At 36.5% G+C, this 20791-nt stretch overlaps 1 protein-coding gene across 1 annotated transcript in view; it reads right to left on the bottom strand.

The window, feature by feature from the left end:
- The window catches only part of PPP1R9A (protein phosphatase 1 regulatory subunit 9A), a 110851-nt gene that overhangs the window by 68621 nt on the left and 21439 nt on the right, over positions 1-20791 (bottom strand). The window contains exons 3-4 of the mRNA XM_087917954.1: positions 4245-4377; positions 1061-1181 (exon numbers count right to left, since the gene is read on the bottom strand). Of these exons, the coding sequence (XP_087774080.1) occupies positions 1061-1181; positions 4245-4377 (254 nt within the window). The remainder of the gene's footprint in view (positions 1-1060; positions 1182-4244; positions 4378-20791) is intronic.

Raw genomic sequence — 20791 nt, 5'->3', positions numbered from 1 at the left:
TCTCTGATGATCATACTTTCTTTTTTTCTGCAGTTAGCTTTGTATTTGTCTATATGCATTCAATTCATGAATGAATGAAATTAATGTTAATAGTTGGCATGTTGATTTTTTTTTTCAAACTTAATCCAAATCACTGATCTTCTTTGGAAGGCAAATCATTTCAAATATTTGATCAACTTGGCTTCAGACTGAATGTCCAAACTGAATCTTTGTATAAATTCTTGTATGTAATACAAGAGCTTTGTGTTCTTACTCAATGGGAAAAATTGTTGGCAACTGATATCAATTGTCTGAATAGTTTTCCAAATGACATGCTAAGTCTTGGCATGTTATCCTTTCTACATTTTTAGACTATTTAATTAATTCTTTGTGATTTGTTTATATCCAAACCTTCGATACTCTGAACATAGCATCAGTACACTATTTTGTGTTTGATAATAGGTTTCCCTTATACTTTTTATAATTAACTTGTGTTCCATCAATGTTCATTCTTTATTTTATCTTGAATTTCTCCATTTATATGATTTATTTTTTGATCTCCAAATTTTATCCCATGGATTCAATTAGAAGTAACTAATCATAGTTTCAGTTTGCCTACAGATGTACAGTAACTTTAGGATAAAACGAACTAAATGCTTTTCCTCAATGGTTCTCATTGCTTATTTCAGTTTACTGTATATTCAAAAGTAGATTTTCTGTGACATTAAAATAACAACTCTTCAAAGAGTTGCCTTCTGACCAATGTTGGCTGGTTGATGTCATGTTGATGTAAGTTTAAAAAAAATATGTGATGAAAGTTAAGACACTCAAATATGTTTAATTTTTAGATGTTTACACTTCAATATGATTTAATTTTCAGCATGAAAGGTCAAAATAAAACCAAATGTGATGTTTGATTAAATCACTAATAAAATCACAGAATTTATAAATACTCACTTTCAATGAAAAACACACACTTATTATTTTTATAGGTTCTATTAATTTTATAATTTGTAGAAGTGTACACCACAATACACTTTAACTTTCAGTGAAACGTCAAACAATGATCATTCATATTTACCTGCCATCTTTTTCTGCAGGCCCATCTTCTGTAATTGTTTTTACAAATATACCCAGCTTTTCAAAACCTGTTTCTATTCCAATTCCCATTCCAATAATAGTAATACCAAATCCTTGCTCATCTGAAAAACAAATTGAATGAAGCTAATTAGGAATTAGTGCCCTAGGAATAATCCTATACTTTCTAATTGATTTCAAATTTTGTGCATAAAAGTACATACAAATATACATAAATATTTGTAACTCAGGATTGAATTGTGGTGCTTTCTGAGCTTGGTGGTTTTCTTGCAGACGTTTCATTACGGTAACATCATCAGTGTCAGTAAAATATACATTCAATACAAAAATACTTTGTCGCGAAAGGGACTGCCTGCGAAGGTTCCTAGATTGGGGCTGAAAGGTGAGAGTGGAAGCAGTATGCTCCCTCCCTTAGTTGGGTAGACCAGGTTTACCTGATAGACTAGTCTCACCAGAAAAAAAACACTTCATCAGTGCTAGGTTTATACTTATACAGATACAATAGTGATTCAATGGATGATCTTCCACCCATGAATTTTTCAAACTTACTTCATTTCTCACTTTTTGGTTTAACCCTATAAACCTTTGCAATAAAATCCAATATTCTAATACAGGTTTCAGCAACCAACTACCCCAATTTATATCTGTACATTATGAGAATTGTTTCAGAAAAGTTAGCTCATTGCAAAATATACATTCATTTCGTAGAAACTGGTACAGGTATTTTTTGGTTACACAAAAACAACTATATCATTAAGACTCTTTTTCTGCAATCTCAAAGATCCCAGTAATCATTTGCAAGCATTTGAGAATCTTCCTCACTATATGACCACTGATCTCTTTGGAAATGAATGAATGAAAGAAAGAAAGAAAGAAAGAAAGAAAGAAAGAAAGAAAGAAAGAAAGAAAGAAAGAAAGAAAGATAGATGTGCCATCAAGTTAGTGTTAACACTTGATCACTATGCTGATAATATTTTCTCTAAAATGAGTTGTCTCAGTTTGGTCCTTCAGCTCTTCCAAAAGCACACCCACTGCTGCTGTAGTTGAATCCACCCATCTGTGTTGTGTTTCTTTCCACTTTTCCCAGCATTATAGACTTAGCAAAAATCTTCTGGCAATATTGTCTAATATAATCTTACATATACATATATTTAATAATAGGACCATATTAGGATTGAAAGTATTTTTTACAGATCTGTAGATAATTTACAAAAATGGTTTGCAGCACAATAAATGAGATAGGAGAAATTATTCCCTTAAAAATAGAGAAAAATAAAAGGTTGGCATATATGTCTTATAAAAGAAATGAAGAAGGAAAAAGAATGAAAAAATGGAGCACAGTGGCAAATGATTGTTACTAGGATGACAGACAGTGTTGTGGTATTTGTTATATATTTATTAGATTTATACTGTACCTTTCCTCTAGAAGCCCCAGATAGTATATCTTCATCTGGTCTGTCTGTCAATAATCAATCACTCCATATGTTTTTAATTTATTGAAGCAAATATTAAAAAGTGGGGTGGTAACTGCTGTGGAGACACTCTGCCTTTTTTCTGATGATAAATGTTCACACTTCTTGGAAATGGAACTTCACAGGTTTTTAACTGGAACAGTGTGAGAGGTGACACTTTCCCTGCTTCATTTTAAAACATTTAATTGCCCCTTTCAATACCAACTTTGAACTTTGGTATTGGTCAATCTATACATGTAGGCAAAAAAGTAGACCAAGGGTCTTCAAACTTGGCAACTTTAGGACTTGTGGACTTCAACTCCTAGAATTCATGAGCTAACATGACTGGAAGAAGAATTCTGGAAGTTGAAGTCCACAAGTCTTAAAGATGTCAGGTTTGAAGACCCCTGAAGTAGACTTACATGGCCACCTGTTGAATTCTACTGTATAGTACAATGTTGGTGTGGTGTCGGTTTTTCAATTCAATGTGTGGAGTGTGAAGGATGTGTGTTTCTGTTTATTTTCATGGTCATGATGTGCACTAAAGATGGTATTTGATTTTGTTGTATGAGGTGCAATGACAATAAACTAAACTCTGGGTGGCGCACAATGGCACAATAAAGCATAAAATAAAACAACTGAACCAACACCAAAGTAATTCCTAGTAATGCAAAACAAGACCTGCCTACATCTGAACTTATTGTGATGAAATGTGGTACAAAGTAAGGAGAAGGCCTTTCCAAGAAGCAAAGAGACAGCTCAGCATGGAATCTTTGATATGAAGGAAAACAGCCAGAGTGAACACCCACAACCTTTCATAGGATATATCTATGCAAATGTATGCTTTAGCCTGGCAATGAAGAAACTGTCCTGGAGTAATCCCTTGTACCATTTTTTATTCGTTGCTCTGACAGTTGCAACCTTACTTTGGCCCAATACTTTGGGGAAGACTTACACACCAAGGCTTTTCAGAAAGGTCAAAAGAATGAGAGCCTTACTTGATCTCAAGGAGAAAGCTATTTTACAGGGCAAGGGCAATTCTGGAGAAGACATTCCTTCTAAGTCTTACTAGATGAAACTATTTATAGAGAGTGTCCTATAGTACACTCACTCCATACAACATAGTGGAACAAGTAGATACATTTAGGGAGAAGTTCCTAATGCACAGTCATTTTTAAATTGTTTATCTTCCAGAAAGTGGAAAGCACTTACCTTAATTCTTCTGATTTCCTTCCTAGAAATTGGAATTCAAACATGGGGCTTAAGGCCCAACATTTTTACAAACAAAGATTCACTACTGTCTCAGTGGTTAACTTATCGTCATTTAATAATTTATATTTTTTGGGATGCATACTAACCAAATATCCCATCTCTTTATTTAAACATATGTAAACAGTATATACATTGAATTCTTTTTGTCAACTTGTATCTCAAGGCATTTAGTTAAGCTTCCTTAAAAATTACACTGAAGCCAATGAGTTTTAAGGGCTGTGAGCACAGGATTAAAATTCATATGAATTTACTCTCTCACAAAAATGAAAAACTCATGAAATTATGTCAATAAATTATATTATGGATTACTTATTATAGATTCAAGGAGCAATATACAGCTAATTTTTATATCCAAATGCCAATTTTTTAAAAGGGCACATCTAAGTAGCACTTAATATATTAAACCATTCAACTCCTGCTCTATGGCAATTCCAGAATATATACCTTTTTCAATGTCTACTGGGAAAAGATCCAATTTTTCCACACGTTTTTCTAATTCATATTCAGCTGATGAAGATATTGGATCAACTGTTTCATTTCTCCGGTCGTATTCTTCATCAGAGTAGGTACTGAAAACCTAAAAAGAGATTATAATCAAAGTCAGTTAAATTCAAATGCCTATAAAAAGCCTCCTCCCATTAAACTAAGCAAAAATGACTATTTCTATGAAGTGAATGCGAATTCATCCAAGATTCAGTTTCTACTATTGAAAACACGATAGTAGACCAAATGATTCTTTGGTTAAACCCCCTCTAATGAAAATAATGATCAGTAAAAACTGAATCATCTAAATATATTTATAAAGTTAAAGTATTTCATTAATGGATCAAATCTATCATTCTTCCATATGGAGTTCAAATTCTGGAAATGACAAAGTATAAAATAAGTGTCTTTGAAATAGGAAAGCACGGAAGTTCCAAGTAATACTCAGAAACCAGTCAGAGTTTCTTAGCATGACTATCTTCATTATTGCTACCCCTTCAAATTAGGCCAAGTTGGGAATATCAGACACCACAAAAATGCTGGAATTCTGGAACTCAAGTGGCTTTCCTAAGAAATAGAAAGTGTACTTAGATTAAGCATCCAACAATTGTAATAGCACTTAAATAGAAAATATATTTCTTTTAACAGTATAACTATTAAAATAATTACAATTTTCTCTTTTGTTTGAATTAATTTGACAATTGTTTGAGTATAAATTAAGTGTTTTAATTGCATAACAGAATTAAGAATATAATCCCATTTTATTCTGTTGAATTTTATTATGTACTTGACAACAATAAAGTTTTCTTTATTTAATCATAGCAAGGCCATTTATTTGCAACAAATACATTTCTTGTATTTTGTTTAATAGAAAAAAGAAAAGAAAAAGGAAGCTGGTGTTTAAAAATTCTTAATAAAATCAGCACAAATAATTAAAGTGCTAATTTTATTGCATGCATCCAAGTAAAAAAATTAAAAATTATCTTTTCTTTTTGCAAAATTGATGAGTTGAAAAAAGTTTATTTTGTTTATTTCATCTACATGCTAACTGGGACTCTGATATTTGTGTTCCAGGATGAAAAAATGCTTTAAATATTAATTACACTTTTCAATAATATATCAATACACTGAAATGTTGTAAACTATTACTTTAATTTTTCAATTAATTGTATACTTTTAACTTGATACACATCTTAGTCATTTAAAGTAAATATCGGAAATAATCAGCTAGTTTGTAAAGGTTAAGAAGATAGGAAGAGAAAATCCTGCACTGCCTTTGGCAAATCTTGTTGTCAAGGAAACAGATGAGTATGCTGTACTGTTTTATGGTTATCTCCCAAAGAGCACCAACATGGTCCTGAAAAGGAGGAAGATTAGGACAATCTTGCTTTAAATGCAGGGTTTTTTAGCTTCTATTGACTTTGGGTTTGGTATTTCATTTATTTGGAATAACAAAACAATGATTGCACAAAAACAGTTTTTGCTGGATTTATTCCCAAAGATACTCCCAGATTTATAATCCAGTCCTAAAGAACTATATACAAAAATTAAGATCCTCAGGATGAATACATCCTTTTTCTAGGTAAGGCACAAAAAGCAAGTGGCTACTGATTATTCCATACATGTTTACATTTTGAATGTTTAGAAACCCGTTTCAATCCAATCTTTGGCATGAAAGGTCTTTAACCAAGAAGGGAAATTATAGAGTGAGGAATTATAACTTTAATTCATTTTTTTAATCTCTTGCTAGCTCTCAAGAGTTTTCTGAGTTCTCACCTGTAATGATCATACATAGGAATACAAAATTGTATCTCCTTTTAGGAACAAATATTCCCAAGACCCGTGGGGAATGGCGTCTTTTCTTCTAAATGTTTCTTGCTTTAGTTCCAAAAGATTGTGAACAGGAAGACAATAGAGGCCGCACTAGCCAAATTAGCAATCTCTATCCAGTTTGTCTTCTCCCTCTTCTCCACATCCCCAAATCACGTACAGCAAATTCTCTTTTGTCTGTTTACTAACCTTTTCCATGCCTTGACCATCAACCACCAATTTCCTCTCTCATATCTACTAGCCAGGACTCTAGCTTGATTTTTCAATGTAACAAAAACACTAGAGAAAATTACTGATGGAACATCAGTGATGCTAATGATGAGCCATCAAGTTGTTTTCTGGTGATCACCTAGATGAAATGTGACCTGAACTATATTTATGTACCGACCTGCAATTTATATTACAGCAAGTCTACTCCATTTCAAATGCATAAATAAGTTAGTAAGATTAGGTGAAAATATGACGCACCTCCAACTCCCTAGGGAAGGAGTGAATTATTCTCCAATTCTATCTATATTATAACTATGAATATAACAACCTTTTTCCTTACATTACATGTAATTTAATGTTTGTTGTTGATGTGGTAGTTTCAAATAACAATTTAAAAATCAATTTAAGCAAAGACTTAAGTGTGACAATATGTAGGCCTGAGCTGATCTTTAGCAGCATGATTAGACCAATTCTTTTCAAGCTAATAAACATTTATATTGATTTCAAACAAAAGCATTTTTTCTCTATCTACCTAAAGGGCAAACAATTCATCACGCAGCAAGGATTGTATTTTTCCAGAACTTTCAAATTTAGCTAAAACAAAAGATTGTGAACATCCATGAACTTTCATGAACTTCTATATTATGCTATGTTTATATGCATACGGAAATTTGAAAACATAAAGGCCAATAAATAAATAAACGTGATTAAAGAAAAGATTTTTGTAGTGTAATCAAAATGGCACAGTAAGTTTCTTCAGGAAATCGGTAAGAAATCTTCAAATGCCAAACCAGCAATTGCTAATTTTTACAGCTTTAGATTTAGTTCTAATTGCACCTGCAGAATTTAGAAACATTTTCTTTCTCCTAATTACAGTTTCTTAATCTTGCTCTTTTTCTGATTAGTGCAATGAGTAATAAGCTAACAAGATGCAAAACCTTATTTTTTTAATTTGTAAATTTCAGTAGAAATCAATGCTTCAAAAATCAGAAAGATTTCTATTTTAAGCTTAATCTAGCTACATAGTGGCTCCAAAGGCAACAAGCAGGGGAAAAAAGGAAATGATATAAGCCAAAAGTAGGAGTTTATCTAGGATAGGTGCCTAGCTGGTATAGCTCCATCAGCTGTAAATACAATACAATGCAGGGGAAAAAAGATTAGACAGCAAATAGACTGTCACAGAAGTGCATGAGAATGTAAGCTGCCTAAACAAAGTGCAAGGTTTAAGTGTTTAAACTCTTTCCTCAACTTTATTTTACTTCAGGCACATCAAAGCTCCCATAATTCCAAGACAAACAGGTTGGATATGATGGCCAGAATTTGTAGATTGCTGCCTAATTAGTCTTACATCGAAAATTTAGAGAAAAGTTAAATTCAGATATATGCTTAAGATTCTGTCCAACAATGTGCTATTTGACTTGTAAGAAACATGCACTTAACAGATTAGTCCTCTACAAAAATATTTCTGTACAAGATTTAGACTAGCTTTTTCACTGTTGCACTATATGTATCCCCCTCACACTAACTAGCACACTGTGGTTCATTCACCCACATTTCTTCCCCAATGAGTCAACATTTTCTGTATAATTCCTAAAGTTAAAAAAATGGGTGAGTGATTCAGAGCATATGCATGTATTTCTGGAGATAAGACAACAAATACACATACAGAGCTTGTTAGACTAAGGTAATTAAGAAAACACCTTCTTAGAAAGTGTGATTCATTAAAGGCAAAATGTAAAAATGCAGAACAAAGGAAGAAAGAAGGCCTACACATATAATTATGGATGACCTACAGAAATAGTCATTATGTTGGCTATGATTTCATGCCCCAAATTTATGAAAACAAGGAATTCCTTCCACAATGATATTTTCAAAAGACTTGCAAAACAAGCATTAAAAAAAACCAAAGGCAAGAAGGTGAAATATCACCATTAAGAATGTTTGATGTTTCGTCAATTATAAACCAGTGGTTTACTCTTCATAAGCCAAAGCAATTAACTAATTGTAAACCATAATTATTGTTTTGAAATGTCAACTAGATCAAAACATTTTATTTTATTGCTTCTCTCACACAAAAAAGAGTAAGGCTTATTAAGCCAGAAGTATTATTCTACTATATTAGACTTCGTAAGAGTTAATAAATCCTACAGTTTATGCATTATAGTAAAGTATCTTAATTCTTAATTTGCATGCATGTTTATTTCTTTAAGAGCATAGACTTCAATTGAAAGTAAAATAAATTTCCTTTAAATATGTGATACAGGCTAATAGACATTGGGAAGGCAATAAGAGAATTAGATATGTAACATATACCTCTTATACTATTCAGATTTGTGTGTGTGTGTGTGTGTTCTGACTGACGTGGCTTGCTGACATTGGTGGGAGGGAGAGGGAGAGGAGATATATATATACATATATACACTGCTCAAAAAAATAAAGGGAACACAAAAATAAGACATCGTAGATCTGAATGAATGAAATATACTTATTACTTTGTCCATTACAATGTGCTGACAACAAAACCACACAAAAATTATCAATGGAAATCAAATTTAGCAACCCATGGAGGTATGGATTTGGAGTTATGCTCAAAATTAAAGTGGAAAAAAACACTACAGGTTGATCCAACTTTGATGTAATGACCTTAAAACAAGTCAAAATGAGGCTCAGTAGTGTGTGAGGCCTCCACGTGCCTGTATGACCTCCCCACAATGCCTGGGGATGTTCCTGATGAGGTAGCGAATGGTCTCTTGAGGGATCTCCTCCCACACCTGGACTAAAGCATCCCCTAACTCCTGGACAGTCTGTGGTGCAACGTGGTGTTGGTGGATGGAGTGAGACATGATGTCGCAGATGTGCTCAATTGGATTCAGGTCTGGGGAATGGGCGAGCCAGTCCATAGCATCAATGCCTTTGTCTTGCAGGAACGGTTGACACACTCCAGCCACATGAGGTCTAGCATTGTCATGCATTAGGAGGAACCCAGGGCCAACCACACCAGCATATGGTTTCACAAGGGGTCTGAGGATCTCATCTCAGTACTTAATGGCAGTCAGGCTACCTCTGGTGAGTACATGGAGGGCTGTGCGGCCCCCTAAAGAAATGCCACCAAACACCATTACTGACCCAATGCCAAATCGGTCATGCTGGAGGATGTTGCAGGCAGCAAAACGTTCTCCACGGCGTCTCTAGACCCTGTCATGTCTGTCACATGTGCTCAGTGTGAACCTGCTTTCATTGTGAAGAGCACAGGGCACCAGTGGTGAATTTGCCAATCTTGGTGTTCTCTGGCAAATGCCAAACGTCCCACACGATGTTGGGCTGTAAGCACAACCCCCACCTGTGGACATTGGGCCCTCATAATACCCTCATGGAGTATGTTTCTGACTGTTTGAACAGCCACATGCATATTTGTGGCCTGCTGGTGGTCATTTTGCAGGGCTCTGGCAGTGCTTCTCCTGTCCCTCCTTGCACAAAGGCAGAGGTAGCGGTCCTGATGCTGGGTTGTTGCCCTCCTACAGCCTCCTCCACGTCTCCTGATGTATTGGCCTGTCTCCTGGTAGCGCCTCCATGCTCTGGACACTACACTGGCAGACACAACAAACCTTCTTGCCACAGCTCGCATTGATGTGCCATCCTGGATAAGCTGCACTACCTGAGCCACTTGTGTGGGTTGTAGACTCTGTCTCATGCTACCACTAGAGTGAAAGCACCGCCAGCATTCAAAAGTGAGCAAACCATCAGCCAGAAAGCATAGGAACTGAGAAGTGGTCTGTGGTCACCACCTGCAGAACCACTCCTTTATTGGGGATGTCTTGCTAACTGCCTATGCTTTACACCTGTTGTCTATTCCATTTGCACAACAGCATGTGAAACTGATTGTCAATCACTGTTGTTTCCTAAGTGGACAGTTTGATTTCACAGAAGTGTGATTGACTTGGAGTTACAATGTGTTGCTTAAGTGTTCCCTTTATTTTTTTGAGCAGTGTGTGTGTATATATACACATATACATATACATACATACATACATACATACATACATACATACATACATACATACATAATTCATCTTCTTTCTTGATTCTTCTTCCCTGCTGCAAAATTTCCCAGACAGCATAACAAGATTTGTACTCTCCAAACTGGCTTAGATTCCAAATGAAATATTTAACAATATATGATTAAAGGAATTTCTACATTTTACCCTAAATCTGATCCTTATCTAATCTACTATCATAGTTCCAACAAAGAGAAAACTTAATAGTGTTTGATGAAATCTGTTTATATTTTTTATAGTATTAACATACAAACAGACAAGGACCAGGTTGTACCATCAATATCCATAAGTGGTTAAGGAATGAGGATATTTATTTTCATTCATTTATATTTCACATTTCTCAGCCACTTATTTCCCTCAAAGAGTGATTCTTTGTAATTCTTTGTTACAAGCAATAAAACCATGTCTTCACAAGCAGCAAATGCAATGACAACTGGATTAACCTTTTTTGTAAAAGTGTCTTTGTTACAACACTACAGCATTACTAAGCAAACTTTATCATACATTTATTCAGAGAGAAAAGCATTTTAAAATTATTCAGAAAAAGGAATCCAGAGTAGAAAGGAAGGTAGAAAGAGGGGTGGAAAAAAAAACTGAAGAAACAGTTCTAAGGTAACTAAGAACAAAATAAATATGGTACACAGGTAATTTTCCTGATTTTGTGTGTGTGTGTGTGTGTGTGTGTGTGTGTGTGTGTGTGTGTGTTTACACAAATATTTAAGGCTATTATCTTACAAAATATTTAACAGTGTGTAGGTCAACTGCATCAAAGTATAAATAGCTACATTTCATCAGCATGTATTATTCTAAAGCCAACCTAAAACACATTTCCATGACTGCCAGCTGATAGGGATCTTTTAGTGAAAAGTCAACAATTGAAATTTTTCTTTTTAAGTAAATGAAATGGTCCTTTTAATGATTTTGGAACTGAAACTTCTTAAAAGAGCAGTCTCTTACTCAGGACATTACTCTTCCCTTCACTATAGGAACTGTAAGAACGTCTTTTTCCTACTTACTACCTTAATCAGAGATTGGGTTCAGCTCCCATGTCTAGCTAGAAGGACTCAAATTCCTTTAATTGCTTGAGCACACTCTCACTGAGGGGTAACTAAGAATTAATTATTGCATCCAAATCCATTTCAATACAAGCCTTAAAAAATAAAACTAATGTAGATGCCCATGGAAAGGAAGAGAAACAAATAGTATGCATAGGATAGCCCAAAACACACAGTCAGTTGCCTCTTGAAAAAGGACTTTTGGGACATTCTGGTGAGGTAGAAGTTCCCTAAGGACAGGGTCCAGTATGAGTCCAAAAGCTCAGAAGACTGTGGTTCTGGTGACCAACTCAGATTGGATTGTACAACATTAATCTGGGACATGTATATTTGCCTTCATTCGGAAGGGGAGCACATGATGAAACATGTGTGGCTTCATTATACAAATAGTGTAACTTGTGTACACGGGTCAGACATTGGGATCCAAGTAGGTAAACATATTTGTGTAATGATGTCACTGTTCATCAATTTTATATCATTGTAGTTTGCTGCATAATCTACTGAAGAGAAACGTGGAAAAAGAGGGAAGATGGCACTGAGTGATTAATCCTTGAACACTTGGAAAACAAAATGCAACACTTTGGGCAAACATTATGAAGTTTTACATAACTTAATATTTCAGATGTTAATTGACAGAAACTAGGTGGCTATCTGTCAAGCATGCTTTTCAAACTTGAAATTTCCAGAATTCTAGGAGTCCATAACTCCCAGAAGTCTACACATCTTAAACTTGCCAAGCTTGAAAAACACTATTCTAGTGGATCCTGTATTGAGCAAAGTATTCAAATAAATGACTTCTAATAGACCTTCTAACTATATTTATGGGAAAATAATGCTTTGCTTTTCTGTGTTAAAAACAGAAATGTCTAAACTCTGTTAAAAGAATAATAGGTTTCTTCCTTTTGATAATCTTACAGAGTTAAATGAAACAAATGCTTACAAGATTAAAAGAAAAATTAACTATGGAACAAAATATATGGCATCTTATAATTCCTTAATATTCACTTGGTATGTTTAAAATGCCACTAGGGTGACTTAGCCATAAAATAACACTTCTAGTCTCAAAGACAGGCCAGCATCTAGACTAAAAATGATTTTTAAAAGTAATTCTGATATGACTAAGATATAAAAATGATGCAAAAGTTGAAGTAATATAAACAAATTATTGTTTTATTGCAGGCCTTTTCTGGTTATAGTATAGTTATCTAGAAAATAAAAGTAACATAAATTGGGAAAGGGTTCTTATCTATTTATTGAGGCACCTACCTCCTAGTGCAGCTAAGTCTCAGCCTGAAGAAGCAGCCTTTATCATCCTTTCTGATCTAGGATTTAACGGCTTATTGTTTTAATGGTTAAATGTTTTCCCTTCTAAGCTGTTAGCCCACAGCCAATTCAGGCAGTCCTTATTTAATTCCCTCTGCTTCAGTAACCATTCTAACTTAGAATGGCGCTGAATGAGGACTTGTATTTCTGTGGACATAATTGCAATCAACATAACTGACTTACAATTTTAATGCTTGTGGTGTCCTTAGGTCACGTGATTGCTATTTGCAATTTCATTACCAACTTCCAACAAGCAAAATCAATGGGAAAGCCAGCAGGAGGTTGCAAAGGATGAACACCTAACATCACTCCTAATGAATGTGCAGGATTAATTTAATGACAGCAACCTGAACTGTTGCAACCACCATAGGAAATCAGCAATCTGATTTCAGATTGACATTATGTTTTACTAGTATATTGCTAAGAGACAGAGTTGCCCATTCCAATTATTGTTATTAAGCATAGGCTACCTGTAAAAACAGGTACTAATATAAGAACAATTTCAGTTCAGTCCTATATAGGCCCTAAACAAAAGATACACTGAACATCAGAATGTATTTCTAAGACATAGATTAAAAATAAATAGCATACTAATCTTTCCTGTTACATACCAAGTACTGAAAAACTCAGAAATCAGAAAACTAAACTGACTTATATTTCCTTAGTGATTAGTGCAGCATTTGTATTTAGCATAAACTATTAAAACCTCTTTAAAAAGTTAAAATATTAAATACCCTCCATGACAGCAACACAACTGAGGTTGAACAAAGAGACTCATTTAATAGGACAACTGAGAAAGAGTGGAATAATGTGTAAAGACTTCATCCCCCACCTGCATATTCAGGTTGTCCTAGAAAACCTGATAAATCCAAAGACATGACTCCAACAATTCTGACATTTTTAACAACAATTGTGCTTGCAGAGAATGTTTTTCTTTCATGAAATAAACAATTTCCTTTTGTTCACAGCTGGTTATCAGGGTGTTGACTGAAAGAATAAAAGACCAGACTTAATACAATGATATATTCCGTACTACTGCTATCGGTGTCCTTCCACTGCATCAGAACTTTGATATCTTTTGGATTCAGGCAATTAGTTTTGCTATATTAGAAGTCAAATTGCCCAGATGCTTATGACATTGAACTAGGCTATAGGGCTATGTAGAAGACAGCAAATAATGAAAGAGTATTGCAACTGTTTCAAAAACCCAGATTTGCCATTTGTTATTAACATCCACAATCTTGAACAATTTTAATTTTATTATGTTTACCCACTTGTTCTATATGCCATTAAGCTTACTGCTTAATAACTAATAGATGCAAATGTTTATATTCTACACAGCAAAAATTTTATATAGTACTGTTTCTAATTCAGAGTATCTTTTCTTAATTGCAATCTAACTATGTAGAGTAGTTAAAATGATACTCTTCCTAATATAAATTAGTGTTTATTATCCAGTTAAGTTTAAATCCATATACAGTTTTTCTAGTTCACTTTCTTTTTTTTCCCCAGACAAGGTGGGTAGGATATGGAAAAGTTCTATTGCTTATATCTATTGCAATAAAAAAGAAACTTGTTTATTTTAGTATATTCATTAACAGAATTATAAAATAGATACTAGAAGAGCAGAGGGATTAACTTTTTTTTTAAAAAAAAAAGAACATTTGTTTTTCAGAAATTGTAACAATTTATTGCAGGTAGACAGTCAGATTTGTCAAATCTTAGTAACTAGGTAAGAATAAATTAAATGTGGGAGTATTTAACAGAAAACTATGAAAATATGTTTTAAGAGCTAAATGTTTAAAAAGAAGAATTAGACTATTCCTTCACAACAGCAGGAGGACTGATCTAAAACAGGAGTCACCAACCTTTTGGACCTCAGGGACCAAGAACTCATTATTTTAAATCCCGCAGATCACTAATGTGAATTCTGACTGACGTGGCTTGCTGACATTGGTGGGAGGGAGAGGGAGAGGGAGAGGGAGAGGGAGAGGAGATATATACATATATACACTGCTCAAAAAATTAAAGGGAACACAAAAATAAGACATCCTAGATCTGAATGAATGAAATATTCTTATTAAATATTTTGTTCACTACATAGTTGAATGTGCTGACAACAAAATCACACAAAAATTATCAATGGAAATCAAATTTAGCAACCCATGGAGGTCTGGATTTGGAATTATGCTCAAAATTAAAGTGGAAAAAAACACTACAGGTTGATCCAACTTTGATGTAATGTCCTTACAACAAGTCAAAATGAAGCTCAGTAGTGTGTGAGGCCTCCATGTGCCTCCATGACCTCCCTACAATGCCTGGGGATGTTCCTGATGAGGTGGCAGATGGTCTCCTGAGGGATCTCCTCCCATACCTAGACTAAAGCATCCCCCAACTCCTGGACAATCTGTGGTGCAATGTGACACTGATGTCTGGAGTGAGACATGATGTCCCAGATGTGCTCAATTGGATTCAGGTCTGGGGAACGGGCAGGCCAGTCCCTAGCATCAATGCCTTCATCTTGCAAGAACTGCTGACACACTCCAGCCACATGAGGTCTAGCATTGTCATGCATTAGGAGGAACCCAGGGCCAACCACACCAGCATATGGTTTCACAAGGGATCTGAGGATCTCATCTCAGTGCCTAATGGCAGTCAGGCTACCTCTGGTGAGCACATGGAGGGCTGTGCGGCCCCCTAAAGAAATGCCACCAAACACCATTACTGACCCAATGCCAAACTGGTCATGCTGGGGGATGTTGAAGGCAGCAGAACATTCTCCACGGTGTCTCCAGTCCCTGTCACGTCTGTCACATGTGCTCAGTGTGAACCTGCTTTCATCTGTGAAGAGCACAGGTCGCCAGTGGCGAATTTGCCAATTTTGGTGTTCTCTGGCAAATGCCAACATCGTGCACAGTGTTGGGCTGTAAGCCCAACCCCCCACTGTGGATGTTGGGCCCTCATACCAGCCTCATGAAGTCTGTTTCTGACCATTTGAGCAGCCACATGCACATTTGTGGCCCACTGGAGGCCATCTGGCAGGGCTCTAGCAGTGCTCCTCCTGTCCCTCCTTGCACAAAGGCAGAGGTAGACATCCTGATGCTGGGTTGTTGCCCTCCTACAGCCTCCTCCACATCTTCTGATGTATTGGCCTGTCTCCTGGTAGCACCTCCATGCTCTGGATACTGTGCTGACAGACATAGCAAACCTTCTTGCCACAGCTCACATTGATATGCCATCCTGGATGAGCTGCGCTACCTGAGCCACTTGTGTGGGTTGTAGACTCTGTCTCATGCTCTGTCACTAGAGTGAAAGCACCGCCAGCATTCAAAAGTGACCAAACCATCAGCCAGAAAGCATAGGAACTGAGAAGTGGTCTGTGGTCACCACCTGCAGAACCACTCCTTTACTGGGGATGTCTTGCTAACTGCCTATTCTATCCACCTGTTATCTATTCCATTTGGACAATAGCATGTGAAATTGATTGTCAATCAATGTTACTACCTAAGTGGACAGTTTGATTTCACAGAACTGTAATTGACTTGGAGTTACGTTGTGTTGTTTAAGTGTTTCCTTTATTTTTTTGACCAGTGTACGTACGTACGTACGTACGTACGTACATACATACATACATACATACATACATCTAATCTAACCTAGGAGGGCTAGTGATGTTTTCTCTCTCTACCCCTCCCTCCCTCCCTCTCTCTCTCTCTCTCTCTCTCTCTCTCTCTCTCACACACACACACACACACACACACAGATGCCTCACACACACACACTCCCTCCAAGGCAGCCACATTTCTAGCCTGCTTTTGAGCTCCGTTCTCAGCTTCATGCAAGGAAAGCAGCAGAAGTCTTTCTTTCTCTCCCCCAAACTCTGCCAGAAATGAGCCTTTACCACTGCAGCCTCTTGGAGCAGGAGGCCTTGCAGGATCCTGAAGACTCGTTTGTGGAGGACTTTGGAGAAGAGTAGAAGAAGCAACCCTTGGCCAAGCAAGTTCCTCCCTCCGCCCTTTCCCCCTTCTTACTACCTCGTGTTGTTCCTAATGCAAGCAATGCAAGCCTTGCATTCCCCTGGACCATGTGGACAGCACAGCCTTGTGTTCCCCCTCAGCCTGGATTAATTGCTATGGAGGGGTGCTCTGGGGTTGACATTTCTCTGCAGACCACCAAAATTTTGTCACGGACCACCAGTGAGCCCTGGTGGGTCTAAACTAGTGGTTGCCAACCCGTGGGTTGGGGACACTGTGGTCCGTGAGAAAATTTTGGTAGTCCATAGAGAAATGTCACCCCAAAGCACCCCCCAAAAAGCAATAAATCAAGGCTGCGCGGGAACACAAGGCTTGTGTCGCTTGCATTGCAAACAACAAAAGGTAGTGAGGGGAGAGGGTGGAAGGGGAAAACTTGCCCCACTCACTCTACGTGCCTTGCCTGGCTACCAGGCTGCTTCTTTCCCCTTCTTTCTTCTTTTGCTTTTGGCTGCACACAAGGAAAGCAGCAAAAGTCTTTCTTTCTCTCCCCCAAACTCTGCCAGAAATGAGTCTTTGGGATCCTGCAAGGCATCCTGCTCCAAGAGGCTGCACTGGTACATTCTCATTTCTGGCAGAGTTTGGGGAAGAGAAAATAAGACTTCTGCTGCTTCTACTGCTTTCCTTGCATGAAGCCAAAAGTCTCTCTCTCTCTCTTTTTCATTCCCACTGAGAACAGAGCTGGAGATGGTATTCTGTGATCCCAAATAAAGAATTATCTATCGGTAGGAAAATGGGGTGGGGAATTTTTCTGCAGACTTTTTTGGGGGATTTTCCCAGAGTCTCTGATACGTGGGATTTAAAATTATGAGTTTGGTGGTCCCTGAGGTCCAAAAGGTTGATGACCCCTGCTCTAAACCACTTCTTATTAAACATTTTTGAAGTAAGGTAGTCCTCAACTTACGTCCTCAACTGAGCACAAAATTTAAGTTGCTAAATGAATCATTTTTATGAGTTGTGTTCATTTTATGACTTTCGCTATTGTTAAGTGAATCAGGGCTCATTCGATTAATCTGGCTTGCCCCATTGGCTCTGCTTTTATCTGGGAAGATTAGAAGTGGTGATCACATGACACCAGGAGAGTACAACTGTCATAAATACAGGCCAGTGGCCAAGTATCACTATTTTCAATGTTGATGTACCTTTGAACTGATCATTAAATGAATGGTTATAAGCTGAGGACTATCTGTACAGTCTGCACAGTTCTAAACATAATGTTTGCATCTCTACTTGCATAAGGAATGTTCCAAACCTAACAATTTCGATTCAGTATCCCCAATAAAGAAAAGTGATATTTTCTGGATGCTTATTATTTGCAAGCTTCTAAACAAGTGTTTTCTTTCTACAAAAGCCTAATATAATTGTCACATGATAATCTGATCTGTTGAGTGTACAGGAACAAGCTCCTTTTCAAAAATACTGGCTGCTACAAAGCTTCTTATTTTCTGGACAAATTAGTTACTGTTCTTTGAAGTTTCTTGCCTCAGAACTATACATATTTATTTTATTTCAGTAGTTCTGCAAAATAAATAAAATGAAATGTCTCATCCTGATGCTATTTACACATGAAGAAATAAATTTTAAAGCAAGTTATTTTGATAGCCTTAAGAGGAAAAGGGTCTATAAAACACTTCAACAAGTGAATGTAGGTTTATGTAACACTGAAATACAATGAAGATTGGCTTCCCTATATATTTCACACAATAAGGCCAACTTAGAGTATGATTTCATGTAAGAGAGTAATCATAAGGAATTTTAATGTTTTAAATATTTTTGATGTAATCACCAGTTGTGAACCGAAAGGATTTGGTATGTATGTGTATGTGTATATATGTATGCATGTATGCATGATGGCAGATGGATATAGGAAAAGGTGGTTTCCTCACATAACCAGATCTAGAGCCATGTAGGGTCTAGACTAATTTAGGATCTTAAAGCACTCTGAATTACATATGGAAACATCTGATAATCAATGCAGCTCTGAAGCAGCAGGGCCAGATGAATATATTGGATTACACCTACATTTGCTCAGGCTGCATCAAAGTAGCTTCTGGATGTTCTTCTGGATAGTCTTATATGCAGCATATTATAGTAATCTAAGTGTTAAGTGATTAGAATTCTGTGAGCAACAGCCTCTGTGGCAATATGGAAAACCATTGTTTTTCAAGGAGTTTAGTCACATAATTTTTATTTTTCCTTTATATTAAAAAAAGTCTAGAAGTTTAGAACTCATTCTGAGCTAATCTACTTGGTTTTACTCTTAATTACTGAATAAAAAAGGAGAAGGGGAAGAATCTTAATGTAGTTTCAAAACTTTTCCTGCTGTGAATGTTTCACTTTTGATTCCCATTGAAGACTAATAGTTAAAGTTGGGTCTTATATTGACCATAGCAGGGCCCAAAAGTTATGGTGCCAGGTTTTGATTAAAAAACAAACAACAAACCTGGGAGTTATTGCTTAGTGGAAGATTTTGCACAGAACTTAGCCCTGGGTACAGCAGAAACTGGGCTGCAATCTTGGGGTATTAAGGAACTCCTAGCAGCTGCTAGGAGTTCCTTAATTCAAGATTTAAGTATCATCTTGATTGATATGTTTTTTATGTTTTGCTTTTAATTGTTTGCTTGACCTAGTAACAAAATTCAAACTTCCCTTGATTTACTATGTTTATTGTGGTTTATTGTGGTTCCAAAATTGCCTGGCCACCTGATCACTGCACTGACACTTGGCAAACCAAGGGCACACAAAGGTAAATGTACAAAACCCCTCCTAATTACAGTTGATTCCTGTCCTTCAAATGAAAGCTATAAATCTCTTCCCCAAGAACAGGAATGTCTCTATTACAAACCCACCCCATTTGCTTTTCAGAGAGGATGAAAAAGTCGTTGATTCCAGCTGAAACAGTGATGAAAGGAAAGGGAGATTTCTGGGACTTTCTCATCCTTCAAAGGAGAAGGGAAAGGGTTGAATCTCCTATCATGTCCATGGGATGAGGGACAGAAGGGGGAAAAATAAAGTGGAAGACAGCTGGAAAGCCAGAAGAACAAGATAAGAGAGATTTAGGCATGTCCATTGCAATGACAATGGATACTCCTCTTACTAAGGCATGGCTGGCTTTTAGTTCATTAGGACAAAGAAGTAGTAAAAGGAAAAAGATCTGGACCTTGAGACTGTTTTATCAATATAAAATTGAGGCTCGTAATTGGCAGGTGCTGGTTTTCTGCTCTAATTACAACTTTGCCCCTATCCGTAATCTCTGTTTACTTTCTTTATTCCTGTCAGAAGCTCCTACAGTTTATAGGCACACAACCTTCAACACCGAGCAAATAAAATAGATATTAAAAGGTCATAGAATTGTAGTATGTGTAAACAGGGTCTCTTCTTATTGGCACTGGTGAGGAAGAATGAAACAACATATATTTTACAATAAAAATAATTCAGTCCTCTCTAGTGTAACTAAGTGATAGCATCTTTTGCATCTCCGTACTTCATAGCCTCCCTTTTGGCCTTGGAAGCAAGTACCAAATTCTGTTGCTTCTGGAATAAGCCAATTAGCCAGAGATGTACATATGGTTACTGTTTGTTTGAGATTAGGATTCCAAACTAATTTGCTGTAAATTGGTTTTTTTTTTCCTAACTAAACAGTCCAAGTGCAAGCTGTTCTACAAGATAGAAGTTCCCACAAAGAAAAGCTACTTTGGACCTCCTGTTACACTTCTAAATAGCAATGGCATTTAGACTTATGAACTACTTCACAGTACTTTACAGATCTCCCTAAGTGGTTTACAGGTCAGCATATTGCCCCTTACAATCTGGATTCTCATTTTACCAATCTCAGAAGGACTAAGTCAACCTTGAGCCAGTGAGATCGAATGGCTGGCAGTTAGCAGAATTAGAATTACTGCATTCTAATCACTGTGCCATCATGGCTCTCAATAGATGCAGACATTCATTGGGCATTCTCTATATTGTTAGATTGGGCAGGCAGAACCTGGATGGGATAGATA

This window comes from Pseudonaja textilis, chromosome Z, assembly GCF_049901715.1.
Source record: "Pseudonaja textilis isolate UNSWEBS1 chromosome Z, rPseTex1.2, whole genome shotgun sequence".
Classification (NCBI taxonomy): domain Eukaryota; kingdom Metazoa; phylum Chordata; class Lepidosauria; order Squamata; family Elapidae; genus Pseudonaja; species Pseudonaja textilis.
This window is presented reverse-complemented; position numbering and strand designations above follow the sequence as displayed.